The 21564-nt window shown below is 46.2% G+C and overlaps 1 protein-coding gene across 14 annotated transcripts in view; it reads right to left on the reverse strand.

The window, feature by feature from the left end:
- CELF2 (CUGBP Elav-like family member 2) overlaps positions 1-21564 on the reverse strand; it is a 663065-nt gene that overhangs the window by 48844 nt on the left and 592657 nt on the right. For all 14 annotated transcript variants that reach the window (XM_061435730.1, XM_061435722.1, XM_061435728.1 and 11 more), the window contains 3 exons: positions 13581-13715; positions 4964-5043; positions 694-852 (listed from right to left, as the gene is read on the reverse strand). In XM_061435730.1, the coding sequence (XP_061291714.1) occupies positions 694-852; positions 4964-5043; positions 13581-13715 (374 nt within the window). The remainder of the gene's footprint in view (positions 1-693; positions 853-4963; positions 5044-13580; positions 13716-21564) is intronic.

The raw sequence follows: 21564 nt of genomic DNA on the forward strand, positions 1-21564 counted from the left end.
TTCAAGCTACGTGCAGATGCTTTGAAGCTCACACTAGGGCTCGCTCCTCATGCTGTTTCGATCTTACCAGGGGGACGGTCCTAGGTTTTGACTCTGGCATTTTAATAAAGACAGTGGCAAAGTGAAATGGGCAGCACAAAGGTGCAAATAAACAAAAAAGGAGGTGAAAGTTTAGCAACAATGAACTGTAAGGGATGGCTGGAAGAACAGGGGCTATTCGTCCTGAAACGGGATCTGAGTTTCTGGTTTCCAACAGATAAAGGAACATCTGAACTGAATCAACATACCTCCTCTGGGAAGACCCAGTGAAGGATGGTTCCACGAGGCCTCCCTCCTAGGTCCTGCCAAGGGCATAGAGAGCGGGCAGACCACGGCTGCCTGGGGACCTTAAATCATGGTGCGGGGAGCATGCCGCACCCCTCCTGATGCAGGAGTTGATGCTGGAACACTGGTTAACACCCAGCCTTGTGGAGCCCAGCTCAGCCTACATCTAGCTAGACCGAAGGGTCCATCCTTATGCTCATCAATTTCACCTGGAAAAACTCTGCATCGAGGCCAAGAATTTCCTGGCATTCACAGCGTCCCGAGGCTGAGCTTTTGGTGTACTGAGGGAACAGGAGTCTGGAAGAGTTCCAGGGGCGGGGCGCTCTCTCTCCTCCTGGGGACCCCACGTCCCCACCCCCAGGAACTTACCGCCAGGTACTGCGGGGTGAGGCCGCCCAGACCCGTCAGGTTCCCCCAGGTGGCAGTGTTGAGCTGCTGCATCTGCTGCGCCAGTTGCTGCTGGAGGCGCCTTTGCTCCTTGTCCTTCTGCGTATCCGCGAACTTCACCACGATCGGTGAAGAGCAGCCCTGTGGTCAGACACAGCGGAAAGTGAAGAGGGGGTTACAGCCTGGTCCACTGGGCTCGGGACACTCAGTCAGTGTGGGGCCTAGCTTTCTGAATGACTGCAGCAGAGGGGCCGAGCCGGGCTGGTTTTTAAGTGGTTTGATGGTCCTTCGTCTTCTCTGAATAGCACCATCAACAGAATATTATTCCAGGGTCTGTCACTGGTGTCTCTGGGGCTCTGGTGCTTGAAGAAGCCATTCTGCTCTCGTGATCTGCTTATTACACTGCCTCGCCTTCTCTCTTCAGGGGTCTTCCTTCCACCATCCCAGGACCTCCTCAGGGACAAGAGACCTGATCACTGGCCCTTAATTAAGCTTCATGGTTCATTTGTCTGAAAGATGGACTTGTCGTGGTGTGTCTGTCTGTTGCTATGTGTAACCTGGGCACGAAGAGGGGGAGACGTAATGGGAGTGAGAGTGCCTGTCATTCACGTCTTTTTTTCTTTTTTTTTTCACTCTTTCCAATGCTCAGTTAAGCATTTTTTAACTTTGGAATGGTGGGAATTACATCGACCCAGTAATGTAATCGGGAGCAGTGGGTTTCATTTTTAGGAACATGGATGAAGGAAGGAGATATTCAGGGAACGCAGGCATGAACCGATGTCCCTGTCCCCATGTTTTTAGAAAGGTCTCCTCCTTCTCTACCACATCTAATCTATCACTAATCCCAGGCTACTGCAAATCAAAAATGAAATATCAGGATTGTGTTCTAGTCCAGGGAGGTGGAGATTTCAAATGGGAGCTGGAGATTTCTACCTGGCTTCTTTTCCTAATCAATCTTGCTGTTCTAGGAGCTTCTTTCCATGTTCATTTCCTTTAAAAGGCAGGAGGATCAGGGGTAGTGAGTGAGAAATGGCCATAGGTTATATAACAGGACCAGCATCTTTGAGATGGAGGTGGTCCTTAGGGAAAGTAAGGGCCTAACACCCCAGGCAGGAGGACTTCCTTTTAAGATCACTTTTCAACATTCACCACTTGGTAAACACTCAGTGGAAACCAATTGGTTTCCCTCTCCATACAGCTTACTACACATTCCATCACAATTAAAGCTGTGAAATTTTGCTGAGAAAAAAGAAGTTAATTCTACCCAAGTGATTAAAAAAAAACAACAAACTTTTATTGAAACTCAGCATGATAACAGACCTCTCTCTTCTGTCAGAAATTTAATATTCCTATTTAAATGAGCTTTCCCCTTCCCTTTGGGTTAATTTTTCTTTCTCTTAGAAAACAAAGTTGCATTTTTTTTCTTGTCACCTTGGGTAGTTCCTGGGGATGGAGCTATGCATAGATGAGGCAATCATGCCCGTTATTAACCCCCAAAATGTGGGAAAAGTGAGGTGACTGGCTGTTGAACCTCCAGTGGATTGATCTTCAGCTCTGGGGGTCACAGTCACAACCCAGGATGTTAAGAGTCAATAAACTAAATAAAAGTAACATTTCCACCATTAGAAAAAAAATCTCTACTTTATTTTTCTTTGTCTGCTCTGTATTTTAGTGCTTCATCATTTTAAAGAGAGCAAAACCACTCTGAAGATGGAAATTACAGAGAGCAAGGGTTTTGCATGGAAAGGGTTGTTATTCTATCAAATTCATTCTGTAACAAATTATAGCATCTCCTCCTCACAGTTCTCTTATGGTTGACTTTTTTTCTTCCTTAAATACCAGAAAATGATATAAAAGCAGAAAATCAGGCCAATGATTATAGCTCAAAAAATGACTTGTATAAATTATGAAAGGGAAAAAGAGGGTGGGCAGAGATTGGAGGAAGGTGGGAAAAATCAAGGTACCATATAAAATTAATGACTTCTTTTTCTTTAAAGAATATGTTCAGTTAAACTTTAACAGTCACATCATTTTGAATTCGTATCTCTTAGATCATACATCTTGGTTGAAGATGTGAGCCAGAGTCCTAAAAATAATGTGATTAATTAAAAAAAAAAGAAAACAAACTTCAGTTATACAACTCTAATGAGACTGCATAATAATCTTCCATTTAAATGTCAATATTTTTGAATTAAACAATAAATTTAAGTGTCTAAGGGCCTCTCTGATTAAGCATGGATGTCCATATTTAAAAACAAGTGCATCAGATCTGATTTCTGATAAGTGATATTAACAAAGGATCAACGACTTCTGAAGAATAAATACGCCCCATTCTCTATAGCAAATTCTTTTCCTTCTGAGAGCCTATTTTTTTGGTTTGGGTTCATACCCAGTTCTGCTGTATTTTCTCGTGTTCTCCGTCCGTAGGGACGTACAGAACACAGTCCTCCCATTCGGGTGGGGAGCCCTGGGTGAGGGTACTGGGGCGGCAAGTGTTTCCAACAGGGCTGAAATAGCTGGGGTGAAAAAAATAATCTAAGGTGAGACCCATCAGGAACAGATCACTCCATCACAGGAAATAAAAATGTTTAAGAGTGAAACACATGTATATCAAGACTTTCTTTTTCTTAACAGTCCTTTTGTTTTCATTTCCAGGCTGATCTGCAGCTGGAAACCAGGCTGATCCACCGCAGTGGAGCTGCCCAAGGTAAGAGAAGGGCGGGGGACGAGGGTGGGAGGGGAACAAACACATGATCACATGTGTAACTGCTTGTTGTTTGAGACTGGATTCCTAGATATTTCAAATCCCGCTAATTCTCTCTTATTGTGGCCGACTTTCACCTGAGCTTGCCTTCACGTAGGGGGGTGTGAGTGCCTTAAAAATGCATTGCACTGAAAGGAAAACACAGTGATTATATAAGGTATGTTAGGAATACTGAAGTCAAAAGGAAGTCTGAAAAAGACAATAGGCTTTGCAATGCTATCAAAACTCAGAAAAGTAGAGTAAACACTGAATGACAATGCCATGCACACTCTCGTCCCCCACACTTCCACCCACCCTTCTGCTCCCTAGAAAAAGTCTGCCCACAGAACAAGACCCAGAAAGATCACTGAGCTCCCGGCATGCTTCGGGAGATGCAGCATGGCCAAAAAAAAGAAAACAAAAAAACCGAACAACAAAAAAATTAAAACCCCCCGCAAAAGTGGAGGCAAAAAAGAAGCTCAAACAATAGAGAACTTTTGGCACATTAAATAAAACTGAAAAAAAAAATTCTTTTTTTCTTTCAAAAGATGAAAAACATAACTTGAGGTAATAGTACAAAGCCACCTCCAGAAAAGATCACCCATACACAAAGATACAGTTCACATGATACAGCAGAACATGCACTCCCAAAGGATTCTATCAGACAATACAGAGTAAGGAACTGCATATCACTCTTGGAATGCTTTTGTGCAAAATCCTGAAAGGCCATGACCCGAATCACAGACTCAAAGGACAGAGCCGTCGTCTACATTTGTGGGCCCATGCCAGCGTATTTCTCTTCCCCCAAAGCCACTGTGTCTCTCGTTAGGAGATCACATTGGAGCCTTCGAGTTTCTTGGTTACTGTTTTTATTTTTTTTTAGCAAGGGGGCAAATCTAATTTTGGGGGTGGGTGGCTCTCATACATGAACATTTGCGCTGGTTCCATCTTGTAGGAGAAGTCTTAACTTTCTCCGACACTGCTGATGCCAAAACAATTCTGTTTGTCTTGATTAAAGGTCACTTGACCTCACATTTAAAAAGAAGACAAAAAGAAATGAAAGAACGCTGTGACTGAGCACGGGGCCCACTGCAATTTGGAATGGGGGCTGTTAGCGTTCAACCCATCCCACCCTGGCGGCTGGCCAATGGACTTGTTCCCTGAGGGGCACAAAGATGCCCGGGTTAAATGGCATCGTGAACTTTACACGGCAGGACCTGGGCCACCGCCACAGAAGGCTCAGCAAAGAATGCAGAGCAAGTGGAAGGTTTTACTAGGTGTGTTTCCAGTCATTAGGGGAAAAACTCAGAGAGGAGAGCGAGCGGGAGGGAGAAGAAAGTGGGGCGGGGGGAGAGAGATTAAGGGAGGCGGAGTATGAATGAATGAAGAGAAAGGTGGTGAAAGTTTACATCTGTGATTGTCAGGTGAACAATCCACACAGGAGAGAGTCGCTTTCCATCCCCCAGCATTTGCACAAAGAAAACGAAGAGCGGGCAGATGATACAGTACCTCCATGGTCTGAGACTGATGCATGGCTTTGATTGCATTCTGTGCCATTGCCCTTGTAGAAAACGTGACAAACGCACAGCCTGTGGGAAACAAGGGGACAGGGAGCAGGAAAGACAAAAAACAACAAGACAAAAGGTTTGGACGCTTGTTAAACCAACACAGTCTACGAGAACTGCCACAGGACGACACTGTTCTCAGTAGTACATAAACTCAACAACTTCTCTCTTTGGTTTGAATCTCATGTTGCTTTTTTACTTACAGTGCTGACTTGCTAATCTGACCAAAGCAGAGAGATTTACTGATGGATTAGTTTATTTATTTTTAGAATGCAGTCCAGGGAAAGGAGGCTGGGTACTCTTTTTTTTTTTTTTTTTTAATTTTTAAGTGTTTTTAGCCACAGGTTTGAAATGCGCAAGACCTACTTTGCATTTTCTAAAATACAGAGTTGCAATTTTACATTTTCTCCTTGGCTGACTATCTTGACTGAGGGCATCCACCCATTCTGGTTCTATATTTCAAATGGGAGCCTTGATTTTTAAGCAGCCAATAATAAAATCCTCACACCCAGGGCAAATTAGCAAAGAGATTCCAATAGCTTGAAATGTCAGCAAATAAATATACTTCATCTTTTCTGGGTGGTTTAAAAATTAGATATATGTATAAATACACATTCATGTTACTTAAATGCAAATAAATATACCCAAATCCTGTACAAACTACTTAGTAACTGTTAATGATGAACAAAAACAAACCCCCTATTAACAAATGCGCCATTACTCTGGGAATATTCAACAGTGCATATAAAGTAAAATGTAAACATTTGCATTGGATTTGTTATTTGTATCAAATCTTCATGACTTCTGAAAGTTGCAACTTGCGGTTTCCATCAGAGACTGGACCTCAAGTGGAACGTACACAAGACAAGGCACATTTCTCTGAATGTCTCCCCTGAGGCCCACTGAACCCTCCTTGGCTATTTTTTCTTTTTTTTTTTTTTCCGTCTGTAAAATAACTAGCATCCATAGGACTCCTTGTAGCAGTGTCAGCTACCATGCAGGTCACCGCGCCAACTACATGGCTCACTGCCCTTTCCACTAATAAAAACACTGCCTTCTAAAATTTACATTTTATTTATCAGGCACCCTTGGGCTTCTCAGAGAAAAAGACTGTGAAATTAATGCAGATTCAGGCTGATTTTATAATAATACCACAGCACACTAAAAGCTTAGCTAAAGCAATGCAGACTATTTCACTTATGATCTCTAATGACTTTAAAAGTGCATTGATTTTCAGCTTCTTTAGCCTTGCACAGTTTGAACTTAGGTATCAGAGAATAATTTAGTGTTCCACTCAATTGCCTCAAAACATTATTATTATTGCTACTTAAAAAGATTTGCAAATGAAGCAGATCTAAACACTGAGGGGCCAAAGCCTGTCATCTCAGAGTGAGTGCACAGAAGTGGAATTCTGGCACCCACTGCATGAGATGGGTGCCTCTATGGCCAAGAAGCCAAGCAGAAAACTCTACATCTCAACAACCAGCGCATGGCTCGGTGCATGGGAGTCACTGTGGGGGCCATCGAATACATTTTCTCTGTTTGCTCTGCATGTGTACCTGGTGAGATTATCAAGTCAATACTGTATTAGCACTTTTTCATCCAACAGCAATAAGAGAAAGCAATGCCTGCCCACACCCCCAAAGCACAACAACATCCAGTCATGAAAAAAAGTCAATGCATTTTTTTTTTTTGCATCATGCTGTAAGTTTTAATACACAAAAACTCTTAGTACATGGGAGGTTCATCTCATTCACCTCTACGTTAAGCTGTCCTAATGAAGCCTGCAGTCTAGCTCACTAAGAATGCCACGCTATTTCTTAGTTCTTCCGACGTACAGCAGCTGGTGACGCTGTTGGAGTGTGGTGCCTCTATCTATACTGGCTGTGGTTTCTGTCATCAACAGAAGCAGCTGGGCGGCCTCCTCTAAGGCATCTAGATGAGATGATGTGTGTAATGCCGTGAGAGACCTACGGCGGGACCTCTGCTGGCTCCATACTGAAACGTACTCAGCTCCAAGATGAGAGAGTCCCAGATTCACCATCCGTTTCAAAGTAATATCTCTTGAAGACTGTGATTATCACTGACACTATTAGCAGGGGAAATAAGACCGGGAGACTTTTCTTTCTTATCTGGAGACTGCAGGAGAGGCACAGGAAATCATCTAATGGAGGCAGATCTGAAACCATGGGCTAACTCTGTTTCATTCACTTTGCTCTTATTATTTGGGGGCACGTGCCAAACTGAGTGTCCAAGCGGAGGTTCAGAATGCATAAAAAAACATGTAAAATGTCAACAAAAATCAATAAGGCACAGTATATGCATTTACTACAGTTTCAGAGCAAGCAGAACTTTTGTTAACTTCAGGAGAAAGATCTAGCAATTAACAGGTCTCAAAAGAAAACTCTAGCAAGAGAACAATGAAGTGATCTCTCTATAAACTTGAACCATTCATTGCCCTTTGCTCTATGAAACCTGCAATTAAAAGCTTGACTGATGCCTCTAATTATACAGTCCTCATCCCCTCCCAAAAAATGATCTGACAAATCTGATGACTTCCTTAACCTTTTAATTCTGTCGGCAGCAGTGCAGTGAGAGGAAACCTGTCTTCTAGGGGCTCTGTCAAGTTTCACGCTCTGTGCTGTGCTCAGTTACTTAAGGGAGAAAAACGACCGTGTAATTTATAAAAGGGGAGCACGTGTCTGTTTGCTGCTCTGGATAAAGTCAAGCAACTTCAGAACCAGATGTTCCACGGGCTGGTAGCTTGTTAACCTTTGCCACGTCTCTAAAACAGGAGGGTGTGGGTAGTCCTGTGACTAGATTCATTTTGTTTTCAGCACCACTGAAGCCACTGGCTTTGGAGTGAGCCCTCACATCTGCGGCTTTTCACTAACACAGGGTCACTCGAGTGCCTACGGTCAAGATGGGATGGCGCCTTCTTCCACAAGGCAATCAGATGACTTTCCACTGGACAGAAATGTCTTAGGTGCACTGTCCCCCTTCTCTTTCTACAAGTGAGCTTCTGGGTACAGTGGAGTCCACTGGGTCTCAACAGGACAAGTGCTCTGATTTTACAGGGTCAGCCCTCAACTGTTCTAGGCTGTCGCACAGCTGGCAAAATGCAAGAGAACTTAGATTTTGGGGAAAAAATACTGGTACCAAGATAATGAAGCTACTTTTGGTGGTGGTGGTAGGTCGGGTAAGACAGCCTATATATCTTAAAGCTTCCAAATACATAATAGCAAAAAATAAATAAAGGCAAAAATTCCATCTGTAAATGTATCCAACCTGTAATTTACCTTGCCACTATTTATTGTCTCCACTTTCAGAGTGTCAGAGATTGCTAATAGAAAAGAAAGGAGTTGGATTTCTCTTATGACGGTGAGGCTGTCTTCCTGCCACTGGAATAGATGAATGATTGACTGGGGAAAGGTTTCTCAGAGTGATTTCCTCCTACAGACAGGATCTAAGGGGAGCACAGAGCCCTGTCGCCGAGTGGGTTTTGGTCCCCGTCTATTACACTTGTCATTTCAATTGAAAGGATGTCTTATCTCAGGTGTTCTACCTTTTCTCTAGGGTGCAAAGGAATTTTGAGAGAACTAGATGAATTCTTGCTGTGTACCAAAAAGAGGGTGAGAGAGAAGAAAGAAAGAAAGGAAAAAAGCAGAGGCACTAGCACTTCTAAAAGCACATAAAATGATGCCAAGGCCTCTTGTTTTCTGCTGCTTCTTTGAAAGAGCAGCAACAGCCACTTTATTTCAACTGAAGGAAGCATAATTTAAGATAACTTGTGTGGCATGAGAAGATGTCAGCTTATGGAAAACCTGTTTATAAATTCCTCTTCAGCTGTAGGAAGATCTTAGCACAGCCAGTTTTCTTCTCTGTATCTTCTGAGCAGGATTTAAACTACTCCATGAGTAAAACACTGGAGCATCAGAATTAATACTATGATGCACAACCCCAAGGTCAGGTTTGTTTATTTAAAACTGGCATGGAGAGATCATTCATTCATGGCTCCCGAGATTGAGGGAAGGCTAGGACTTCAGAGTTGGCAAAATCTCACCCCTGAGATGAGACTGGAAGAGTATCCAGAATAGGATGACTGTGTGCTCAGTCACTCAGTCACGTCTGACTCTGTGACCCTGTGGACTGTACCCGCCAGGCTCCTCTGTCCATGGAATTCTCCAGGCAAGAATACTGGAGTGGGTTGCCATTTCCTACTCCAGCAGATCTTCCTGACCCAGGGATTGAACCCACATCTCTTGCATCTCCCGCATTGGTAGGTGGATTCTTTACCACTGAGCCACCTGGGTAGGATGACAAGATGCAGCTAATAACCCAGGAGGCCTCTGGCACAGGTTCCCATGTATCTGAATGCTTGGGCACTACGTGGACATGACTAAAATGTCATGATCAAAATTGAGTCCTCTCCCTGTACATGTTTTAAAAGTCAAAAGCCTACCCCCACATTTCAGATCAGATATAATAAAAACAAATGAGGACATAATGGCTGCATCCCGACTGTGCTCACCAACATCCCTGAAAATATCGCCAATTCCTTTGTCAAGGGTTTTGGCAGGAGAATGTTGGAACATCATAAACACAGCTGGAATATTCTTAAACAAGCAGAAAGTTACCTTAAATGGCAGTGAAGATCTGACTGCAGTTCATGGGAAAGAAGAACCAAATCAACCCCTTCATTGTCTCTGAGTTAGATATTCCGTTGCCAGGGTGTAGCAAGCCCGGCAGATCGTACCCAAGTCATTCAATCTGACCGTGGGATTGCAGGTGAGAACGTTTGTATTTTAGGAAACGGACACGCTCAGGTTACACTGTCCAGGAGATGTGTTGGTGGAGCAGTCTGAGGCTGTGCTTCTAACAGCAGACGTCTTGTTTGGCCTGCCATGGGTGGGCTTGTGGAATCTGGCCTGCTTCTCAGTGAAGGCTCACGTGGGGGCCCTGAGAGGCAGATCTGCCACTGCAGAAAGATCTGATATCTCATGAGGGGCTGAAAAGCATTTCAAACCAGGTTTTCCAAAATGGCAGAATGGGTTACTGCCCCCAAAGGAGAAGATGCATGTTCAGATGTGGGCACACGGTGTAAAGTGAGCAGAGTCCTGACGTCTGCTGGGTCATTTCAACAGGCCTGGCAGGTGCTGTCCACGTGCAGACACGACAGTTTCCCTGGGGGACAGGGCAGCATGGGAGGTCCTGTCTCAAAACACGGCACAGATCTGGGTGCCAGTGAATAACTATGGGGCCTTTAAAACAGTCTTTCCTGCCTATATGGAAGTCATGATTTTTTCTTTTTTAAACAGTGATTCTAACTGAAAGTATCGTAGGACTTGATAAGTGTGAGTTCTGGCAGCTACTCTCACGTAGGGCAGGGATACTGAATCAACAAGCCTGGAGGAACCTCAGCGTAACACCTGCCAGGTAGGAATGTCAACTACTGACATGGCAGTAGAGGAGGAAAGACATTGGACACCTATTGGAGACCCAGGGCTACTAACTGGAAATGTGCACGACTCAAGGGCATCTCTCCCCTATCATAATCATGTGGTTTGATTTAAATCCTTTTCCACTGACTAGTTTATACCCTGGTTTAGTATTAAAAGGTGCTTTTCAGAGCAGCCAATCTCTCATTTCATTTCGTTTTTATTTATTCTATAAACAGCTGAGCCAGCAACAGGCATGGAGACCGGAAATGCTGAGTGTTCCTGCTCGGGAGTGCTGCTGATGGGAGATACTTATTAATATTTGATTGAAAACTGCAATTCATTAATGAAAGCAAAATAGTAGCATGAAAGAGAATTGTTCTTTCAACAAATACACTGATTTAGGAGCAGTCCCCAGTACCCAGGAGTCCCTGGGTATTGCTAATTGAAAAATGCACCACTGTCCGTCTTTATGTTTCAGAACAAATGACTATAAATGAGTATTTTCTTTTTGCCCTAGGGGATTCTCATCAGTTTTCTAGAAATTCAGAAATTACTTTTCTGTTGGAAAAAAGGGGGGGCAAGGAAGAGGAGTCTACTCTTTATATTAAACCGGTATTTGCATAAAATATTGAAGAAAGTGTAACTTGTTTCAGAAATAGGCTGCTTCTGGTGCCAAGTGCTGGTTCATCAACCGAATGGCAGGTTGAACTGGCCAACTTCTCTCCTCAAGTACGGTGTCTTGGTGCTCTTTTCTGTGAAAGTTTTGGCTGCTTTAAAATCTCAACTGCAGAAGTATCTACCATATGCTTGAGGATCTCTAGACACCAGTGCTGTTCCCATCACTGCCCCCACTGGAGAGGTGGAGAAATTGAGTCAGAGACTCAGTTCATAAATCAGTAGGGGGAGAACAGAAGTCCAGCATGCCTACTTCATAGTCGAGGCCTCCATGACACCCTATGAATGGTCTGCTTCTACAAAAACGTAGGAGCACTCCCTGGCAGTTCAGCAGTTAGGACCCCACGCTTTCACTGCCAAGGGACCAGGTTCGATTTCTGATTGGGGAACTAAGATCCTGCAAGCTGCAGTGCGGCCAAAAAAAGAAGAAGATAATAAAAATGTGGAAGCTAACCATGCCCTATTCAAAAAGGGCACATATTTTGACTGCTGCCATCTTTTGGGAAAACTGAGGACAGAGACAGGAAGAGGAGTGGACAGCACCCCATGAGTTTCTCTGGAGAAGTTCTAGGTCTGGACCCCAGGGCCATCGACCTCCAAGGCACTACACAGTTCACTACGACTGTCTGTTCCTCGTCCATGCTGTATACCTGAGCAAATGAAAAACGCAAAGTAACACGGAAACGTGCCTGAGAATCGTAATGGGGGAGAATGGTGATTCTTAGGACTAAACTGGCAGCAGAAAAGGGTTCACAAAAATACTCTCATCTTTATTGCCTATTTAATTCAGCCATGCTGTATCTCCCCCAGGCATCTGCCCTCCTGGACTGTGTGCCTATCTGCCTCTCCCGCCTGCAGCGGGACTGGATGATCCGATGTGATGATCAGCTCTCCTGGAGTGGGGGCTGCTGGGGTGCTGCAGAGGGATCCAGGATGCAAACCTGGCAGCCTTCTGCTTGCGAGGCCATCCGGGTCCCCAGCACAGGGAGCCAGCTGGGGTGATGCTGGTGGAGGCACAGGTGCTAAGTGACAGATGAGCTCAAGGCACTGGGTCTGCTACACAGGGACCCCACTTGACATGGTGTCTTGCTCAGCTTTTATACTCCCATCTTTTCAGGGAGCGCTAAGCGTCATTTCCAGGCCTCCTCCTCCTCCTCTCTCTCTTTTAAAGCCACCTTCAGAAAGAAATGTAGGGATCACAAGACTAGAGTTATTCCTCCTCCTCCCATAGTTTTTCTCAACACTCCCTTTGTTTTGGGGCTCTGGGGGTGGAGGCAGGTGGAAAGCTTTTGTTCCCTGTGCCTTCGAGCAGCTGACATCGTGAAATTTATGTCTACAAGTCTAAAGAACACATGTTCTTCTTCTCAGGGTGGAGAGTTTAGGTAAGACTAGGGAGGTTGGTGAACACTAGGGCCTTGATACTCAAGGCCCAAACTTTTCTTTCAACACAGGGTTCAGGACAGAGGCAGGCAGTGCAGTCCTAGGAACCAGAGATGGGGACCCGAGAGACGCTTCTAATTATCCTTGTGGAACCTGCCTTGGAAACTCCACTAACTGAATGAAATCCTCTATGTGTTGCCAAAACAGCTTTCTTATGAGAATGGACAAACGTGTTTTACATGCATGGCTTCCCGAGGGCCTCGCTGAGCTGACTCAGGGGACTTAGATGACTGGGGACCTGGTGACAAGCCTTATGAGTGAGTGGTTTAAGGAAGGAGGCGTATGGCCTTGTCAAAGGGGGAGGTAAGTGTGGAAACAGAACAGTCATCTCCAACCACCTTGCATCGCTGTTGGCAAAAATGCTGGTTTTCATCAGTGCTGGAAAGCCCAGCCTTTGCCTCTATCCTGGTGACAAAGAAGAACCTGCAATCTTCTGGATGAATTCATTTCTCTGTCACTTAATGGACTCTCTATGTGTAGGACTCCAGGAGGTTTGCTCCTTGCTCTAAAACCCTAACACCCTGAGACAGGCTGGGTTACTCGAGTCTGTATCTGCTCTATGCTATGCAGGGCAATTTTTTTTCTTGCTTTATTTCTCTGTTTAGATGCCCACACCCTCAACACCTCTTCCAGGAACAGGCGGAAAGTCAGAAAACTAAGATGCAAGCGGCACACATTCTCTCTCACCCGCCAAGTCTCTCCCCAACCCGTCCCCAATCTCCTCTAATCTGAGACTGAAAAGCAATGTGTAATGACAGGGCGGCCTGAGGCCTCCTGTCTGACAGTGATAACCTGAGCTAATATGCTGGCACCAGGACCTTCTCGACTCAAGAAATAAGAGGTGATCACTCCCGCCACGGTGAAAAGTTCGGGCTGGCTAAGTTCGTCCCGTGGGGCGTGTCTCGGGGCGACCTCCGGCCGTGCGCGGGGCTGCATCTACCTTGGCTGGGACGCGGGGCTCCAATTAGTGCGGAAGGGCAGAGACGCTGCAGACGGCACACTCACCTCGGCTCAGCCCGTCGGGCCCCCGGAGGATCCGGCATTCTTCTATCTGGCCAAACGGAGAAAACATCACCCGGATATCATTCTCGTTACATTTCTTCGAAACCATTCCTATGAACAATTTTCTGTCTTCCACGGCTAGGAGATAGAAATAATGAATGAGCCAGGGCCATTTCATCTTACTCCTTGCAGGCAACGCTTCATCACCACCTCCGACCGGGCCCTGAGGCTAACTCTTCAGACGCCCAGGCCACACACAGGCCACCTCTGCCCTCCCACCCGGCCCTTCCTCAGCGTCTCAGCTCCTATTCCGACGCCAGGAGTTTGTACACTAACAAAACATCTCCAAGGGACATGGAACACTGTTTTTAAGTCCTTTCCCTCCCATTTTTAAGCAAACAGTAATATGTTCACTAAAACGGTAAGGTTCTGGGTAACTGCTAAGTGATACCCTTGCATAGTGGTATTTAGGGACACAAATTTTGTTTTGTGGTTGCGGGTGGGGGATAGATGTTCTTCTAACTTGAGTGACAGGGAAAGAGAATGGTCAGGAAAGGAAAAACAACAGAAACCGAGTGAAAAAGTGGTCAACAAAGCTTTTAACAAAGCGCTGACGGAAGAAAGCATTCTCCTTCCCCGATTTCAAACAGCTTCGTCCTCAGGGGTCCAGAGGAGAACAGGAGAGAAGGGATGAGAATTTCAGGGGGCTGGGCAACGGCCTTCTGTCCGTAGCACTGGCTACACAGCCCCACCCTGGGCAGCACACGTGGTCTGCACGTTATGATTAAAGACGAAGGCAACTGCAGTCAGGTGAGTGGGGCTGCAGTTATTTGAGAATCTCGTGTTGGGGGTGGGCTCTGTCTCAGGGTGAAATGCATCAACAACAAAAAAAGTACAAGGAAGGAACAATATTCTGTCCATTTGGAAGTACAATTTTTTTTTTTTTTTTTGTGGCTGCACACAGCATGTGGGATCTTACGGGAGACCTTAGTTCCCCGGCCAGGAATCGAACCTGTGTCCCTTGAAGTGGAAGCACAGTCTTAACCAGTAAACCACCAGGGAAGTCTGGGACGCAGGATTCATGATGAACAGAAATGCATTTGGGTGTCAGGGCAACAACGTGCAAATTCTAACCTTGGAAGCTGACAGTGGGTAGAGATCAGGGAAGGTTTATTCCTGATGACCTAGGAGATTTTCCCCCTAAACCAATGTGCTTGAGCTCAGGGTAACAGGGTATGCTCAGTCTCAAAGGCAGGACTATTATGGATTTCAACACAGCCTTCTGTAGGAGAGTGCCAAAGATCGTCCTAGAAGCCCTCAGGGAGAAGGCTTATTTCCCATGTTTCACTTCATCTCTTAGAATAATAATAATAAAAATAATAATAAAAAATGGCCAGCTACAGCAGCACTTCAGAAAGTCCTAGCTTAAGGGATCCTTTTATATCTGTATTATAATCTTGTCATTGCAATTTAATTGGCTTTCATTCCTGTTTCTCTTACTCCTTCCCTGGACAGTAAGTATCTCATTATCCTCTAACTGGCAAGAGTGTATTTGAGACTTGCCAGGGCCAATTGCTTCAGGTACTGAAGTCAGACTCCATGGTCTGTGTCTTCCAGGAGCTGGGACGGGCGATCTGTTGATGTAATGGAGACTGGTTTCCTCTGAAGCGACGCCACCCAGGAGAGCTCGGCAGGAAGGGGGAGGTCCGGTCTGTGACGTCCACCCCAGTAGCTAAAGCCGCCTGTGGCCACTGAGCACTCTGAAAGCTGGCCAGTATGCGCGAGAAGGTGAATTCTTCCTGTGACGTAATTTTCTCTAATTTAAAAGCTGTATGTGACTGCTACATTGGACAGGGTGGCGCTCAGGGGCTAAGAGCTTGCAGTCACAGAATCCCAGGCCATAAGTAACAGCCTTGAAAGATGTGTTGTGTGACTCTAAAGAGACGCCCGAGGCCCAGCAGGGGGAAGGGTCCAGCCAGGGGTCCTTCCACAAGTGGGTAAGCCTGACCTGGACCAGGATCCACTCCCCTCTCCAGCATGGGGTTCCGCTCCCTCCACTGTGTTTCTGCTGAGTCTGGAGAAGGCAGATGAGGCCAGGAGAGGAGGCCAGTGCTGTGACTTGGGGACCCTGGTCCTCACTCCAGGGCTGCCCGGAAGGCAATGGGTAACCTTGGGGGCTAAGCAGACCTCCCTGAACCTTAGTCTTATCATCCACAGAATGAAAGTTTCCATTCTTTTTCTTCTTTTCTTTCCTTTCTCTCTCTCTCAAGTGATAGAAGGCAGCCTGGTTATATGGTTCACCTACCATGAAATTAAAAGACACTCCTTGGAAGGAAAATTATGACCAACCTAGACAGCATATTAAAAAGCAGAGACAATTCTTTGCCAACAAAGGTCTGTCTAGTCAAGGCTATGGTTTTTCCAGTGGTCATGTATGGGTGTGAGAGTTGGACTATAAAGAAAGCTGAGCACCAAAGAATTGATGCTTTTGAACTGTGGTGTTGGAGAAGACTCTTGAGAGTCCCTTGGACTGAAAGGAGATCTAACCACTCAATCCTAAAGAAAATCAGTCCTGGGTATTCACTGGAAGGACTGATGCTAAAGCTGAAACTCCAATACTTTGGCCACCTGATGCAAAGAGCTGATTCACTGGAAAAGACCCTGATGCTGGGAAAGATTGAGGGCAGGAGGAGAAAGGGATGACAGAGGATGAGATGGTTGGATGGCATCACTGACTCGATGGACATGGGTTGGGTGGACCCCGGAAGTTGGTGATGGACAGGGAGGCCTGGTGTGCTGTGGTTCATGGGGTCGCAAAGAGTCGGACACGACTGAGCAACTGAACTGAACAGAACTGAAGCGCTTGGGTTTGGAGGCTCGTGGACTTCAGAATCCCTTTCTACCAGCCCCTCTTTCCACACTGGTTGTGGCTCCTAAGACAATGAAGAGAAAAGAGGGTTCCAAGGAATTCAGGCTGAAAACCACAATTCCACAATCCCTGTGAACTATGAATTGTGCTCCAGAGCTTGAGAAAGGCTTGATATTAGATGTGGAATTGAAGCTGGACTTTAAGAAGCATTGGCAGGGTCCGGATGGACTGGTAGTGGGCTGGGGACATCACACATTAACCAGACAAGGCACAGAGTTAGGGTAGAACAAGGCCGGTCCTTGGGGTGCGCAGAGGCAGGCAGCCTTACTGAAGCATCATGTGTATGACTTTCTGCTTGGTGGGCAGAGACGGGCTCAGTGCGGGAGGAAGGTCACCAGTGGTCCAGGGCCCTTGACCCTGTTGAGCCTTGTCGAGGAAGCAATAGGGATCACAGGCTCTAATTCTTGGGCAGAGGCTGTGGAGAACCCCAGTTGCTTTGTGCAGATGAAGATTTTTTAATTTAAGAAATCCTTTTTTCTCCTGTCAGAGTAAGTGGAGTCCCGGTCACCTAGTAGGAGCTGGTGAAGCTCAGTTAAGTCGAGGCTTGGGTTGGCCCAAGGATCCAAGCATTTCTAGAAGCATCAGATCCCACAGAGGATGGTTTCTTGCCAATGGGAGCTTCTGAGCTCCAGTGTGAGGACCCTGACAGCATGAGGCATTCCCCTAAACCAGAAGGGGAACACACGGGACTGATGGAAATGGGACCGAGGAGGGAGGGGAACTTAGGGAAGGAGGGAAACCATCCCGACCCCTTCCCACCCTCAGGAAGCTATGGCTGATATCTCGATGAGTAAAAAACTAATTTCTGTTGTATTTCTTCTTATCCAGAAGAATCCAGTTTTGGTTCTTTCAAACAAAAGCAAAGGATAAAGTCCCAGTTGGTCCTTGGTTTCCCTGGTAAACCTATAATTACGGTATTTAACCAAAATAGTTCTCAGGGTTTGAGCTTTGTTGGGGTGGGAATGCTAGAGTCATCTAAACGTGAAGCTCCTGAGAAGTTCAAAAGTGATTTCTTTCTATAAGAATATTAAAAGAAAAGGAAACCACTTAGGAAATCCTGACTTCCTGGGCTCAGTGGAGGGTAAACTCCCACAAGCAGAGGGAGGAAACATCACTGTCTCTTTTTTCAGCAACAAGTGTCAGCTTAAAAGAAAAGCTGCACCACCCACATGCTACCGAAAGTGCTACCTTCCTGCCCTGTGTGTGGATGTGTGTGTAACGTATGTGTGTGGACACGTCTGTGTGTATGCACGTGTGAGTGGACACGTGTGTCGCCACATGCGTGTATGCACGTGTGAGTGGACATGTGTGTGTCGCCACGTGTGTATGCATGTGTGAGTGGACACGTGTGTCGCCACATGTGTGTGTGTGCATGTGCGAGTGGACACGTGTCGTCACATCTGTGTATGCACACGCGAGTGGACACGTGTGTCGCCACATGTGTGTATGCATGTGTGAGTGGACACGTGTGTTGCCACATGTGTATGCACGTGAGTGGACACGTGTGTCGCCATGTGTGTATGCATGTGTGAGTGGACACACGTGTCGCCACATGTGTGTATGCATGTGCGAGTGGACACGTGTGTCGCCACATGTGTATGCACGTGCGAGTGCACACGTGTGTCGCCACATGTGTGTATGCATGTGTGAGTGGACATGTGCGTATGTGTTGCCACGTGTGTGCATCTATATAGGAACCTGAATGGCAGCAATCTCTTGAGCCAAAGCTGCTCTGTGGTTTTAACAGCTGGACCTTGTTTACTGCAATGGCAAAATGGGACTAACTACAAATAACGAGCTTTCCTTGAGTTTGCCTGGATCTTCCAGTGAAAATTTATTTCTGAAATTTAGTCCTCAGATTCCCATTCTAAGGACTGCCGAACAGTTCCGTCGACATGTTAAATAAACATAATCATCCTGAATTCACTTAACTTTTTCATCAACGTTAGAGGCATTTTCTGCTGGGCCTTGCCTAAGCACTCCCAAGCAGTTACGTAGCTCACTAATTTTTTTCCATCCACAAGAATGCCAGGTGCTTAAATAAACCTACCACATCCATAATGTTCTGCTAAGTGCTTTAGGGAAACTAAAAAAAAAAAAAAAAAGATTTAAAAGATAACGTCTTCGCCCTCTGGAGGAAAAGTCCATCTTCCTTTAGGATAACCAATGAATGAATGAGGGGAAATGCTTCATACGCCAGGGGCTACACAGTCAGGGTGGCCACGAATGCTGGCGGCCAAGCTGAAAGTGGATTCACAGCAGCGACCACTGCCAGCTCCCCTTCCACAGAGTAAATGAGAAGGTTAATATTACAGGTACATGGGGACTTTTTAAGTTCAGGGACTAGAAACTTAATTTTTAACGTGCCCCCACCCTCAACCGTAAGTCTGTGCTAACACCCTGGTGTACAACCTGTCAAAGTTGCACCTGTATTTGGGGCGGCCTGAATTCATTAACAACTTTCCAATGTGTTGGTGCTAACATATGGCATTTAATTATGGCCTCTGAATCCCAGAGTCTACTTTGAATTTCAAAATGATTTCTTCCTTTCCAAGTGTATCAGCAAGTGACTGCAGGGGATCCAGATCCCCATCTCTCCAGGCCGCACCCTCCCTGGACAGACAGTGTCCCCTCACACTGGCTCTCACAAGCCTGGAACTGGATGCCCGGTCACTGGAGGTTTCAGAGGCCTTGAGGAAAGAGATGGGGGCTTACATGGCATTTCTGGATGCGAGGCTCTCGGGACCCTTGACAGGCCGTGAGGCTGGAAGTTAAAGCAAAATGAACCTGACATTCTGTCCACAGAATCAAAAAAGAATCCTTGAAGCTAGGAGTGTGACCTCACAAGTACACACGGCTCCAGCCCCTGGGACCCCAAGCCCAGAACCAAAGGCGACCACCATGACTTCCTCATCGCCCACTGCTGGACTGACTTGAGACCCAGCAACTGCCTTTAACTTTCAATCCTGCACAGTTGGTTGATTTTTCTACATGGCGATGGAGGATTAAAAGCTGGGAACAGGCCCTCTGATGGGAGACAGAATGAAGAAGAGTGTGTGTGTGTGAGTGTGGCTGGTCCCTGCAATAATCCACGCCTCCTCAAACGCTCTTCCTGTACCACCCACTCAACTAGGTGCAAGGGAAAAAGAGCCACAAAAGGTGGGTGCTGTTGAGACCCGGGCATATGTTCAGTGTGTTCTTCTCAAAGTCCCTGATGTTTTATTGCTGGTCCAGAGTAGGATCTTTTTTCTGGATGCCTGGCGCAGTAGAAGTGCAAGAACATGAAGTACTGATGAAACGCTGGGAGTCTGCATAAATGTGCTGGAGGCTACAGCTGACGCCAGAGCCACTGGAAGCACAGGTTCCAGGAAGGGTGGAGATCTCGCAGGTTTGTTCCAGAAAACATTCAAGTGCAGGGAACATACAAGAGCAGACTCACATTTCTGGCGGGGGCGGGGAGGCGGGGGGTGCTTCCCTGCCTGGTGGCTCAGTGGTAAAGAAACTGCCTGCAATGCAGGAGACCTGGGTGCGATCCCTGGGTTGGAAAGATCCCTGGACAATGAAAGGTCAACCCACTCCAGGATTCTTGCCTGGGAAATCCCATGGACAGAGGAGCCTGGAGGGCTACAGTCCATGGGATCATAGAGTCAGACATGACTTAGTAACCAAATAACAAACCACATTTCTGGGCTCAGCAGAGGTTCCCTCTGTCAGAATCCCTGAGTGGACAAAAGCTTAAAGGAGTGATTGCTTTTCTGGAGTTCATTTGTCCATCACTAATGAATCTGTGATGAATCTTGCTCAGCAAATATGAAGTTGGAGAAATCTGAACACACTGATAATGAAGAGAGTAACTGTCTCACTATGATGAGTCCTTTGTGCCATCCATAAATGTCAGCAAACTCAGAAAAAAAAAAAAGTGCAATTACAGCTCATTATACTTCTTTCACAGCCACAGGAGCTATTTTGAGCATCTGAGCCCAAGAAATCTTGATGCTCCCTGAGCTGCAGAAACTATGAAAAAGTAAAAAGTTAAAGTAAAAGTCTCTCAGTCGTGTCTGACTCTGTGACCCCGTGGACTGCAGCCTGCCAGGCTCCTCTGTCCATGGAATTCTCCAGGCAAGAGTACTGGAGTGGGGAGCCATTCCCTTCTCCAGGGGATCTTCCTAACCAGGAACTGAACTGGGGTCTCTGGCATTGCAGGCAGATTCTTTACCAGCTGAGCTACCAGGGAAGCCTCTCAGAAACTATGCTTACCTGTTAAAAATGCCATGTGACATCAGAAAAGGCCTGCAGCTTGTATCCCTGGCTTTGGGACGTAATACCTTTCTCCTTCTTCCACTCAGGTCCAAGGAGAACCCTGAAGTCTGCTCATGACTATGCAAGGCGGGAGCCTCTGTGAAGAAGAGCTCTTTAAAAGCCACCTTCGGTCCCTTTATACTATTTGACTTTTTGTTTCTTAACTAAAAATTCAGAAAATGAAGTTCAATCTGCAAGCGAAGGGACCGACGGCCCAGAAAGAAGGTTTGTGGGTTTTCCTTTGTGTGTTCAGAACTAAGCTTTAGCAGGAAGAGCCCAGGGCTGGAAGGGCCGGCCTCTGCTCTCAGGAGGCACCAGAGAAGCTGCCTCTGAGGGCTGGAGTTATGTCCTCAGCGGAGCAGAGTGGATGCTCGCCTCGCACCAGGTGTGACCCTAAGTTCTGCAGATGTCAACCGCGGGATGACGCCATCAGGTGGGCTGTACAGGCAGAGCACAGACTAGAAGACCACAGCCCCTCTTACAGCTGGAGACGTGGAGGCTGGGTGAGGTTAGAGGAACTTGCCCAAGGTCACAGCCAACAAGTGCAGGGTCAGGGGTCAAGTCCGGGCTCCTCGAAAAAGGGCTTGAGACCTGGCATTTTTGGGTATTTGCTCATCTTAGTAACACAGTACCCAGTCTTGCTTGGCTTCTGAGACTGTGCAAAATAGGGTGTGTCCCTGGCAGTTGTATCCTGTTGCTGTGGTTCCAGACCCAAGCAGACACCACCTTCAGTGTCCAGAGGACAGTCATGGTTTGTAC

The sequence above is a fragment of the Bos javanicus genome, chromosome 13 (assembly GCF_032452875.1).
Source record: "Bos javanicus breed banteng chromosome 13, ARS-OSU_banteng_1.0, whole genome shotgun sequence".
NCBI lineage: Eukaryota > Metazoa > Chordata > Mammalia > Artiodactyla > Bovidae > Bos > Bos javanicus.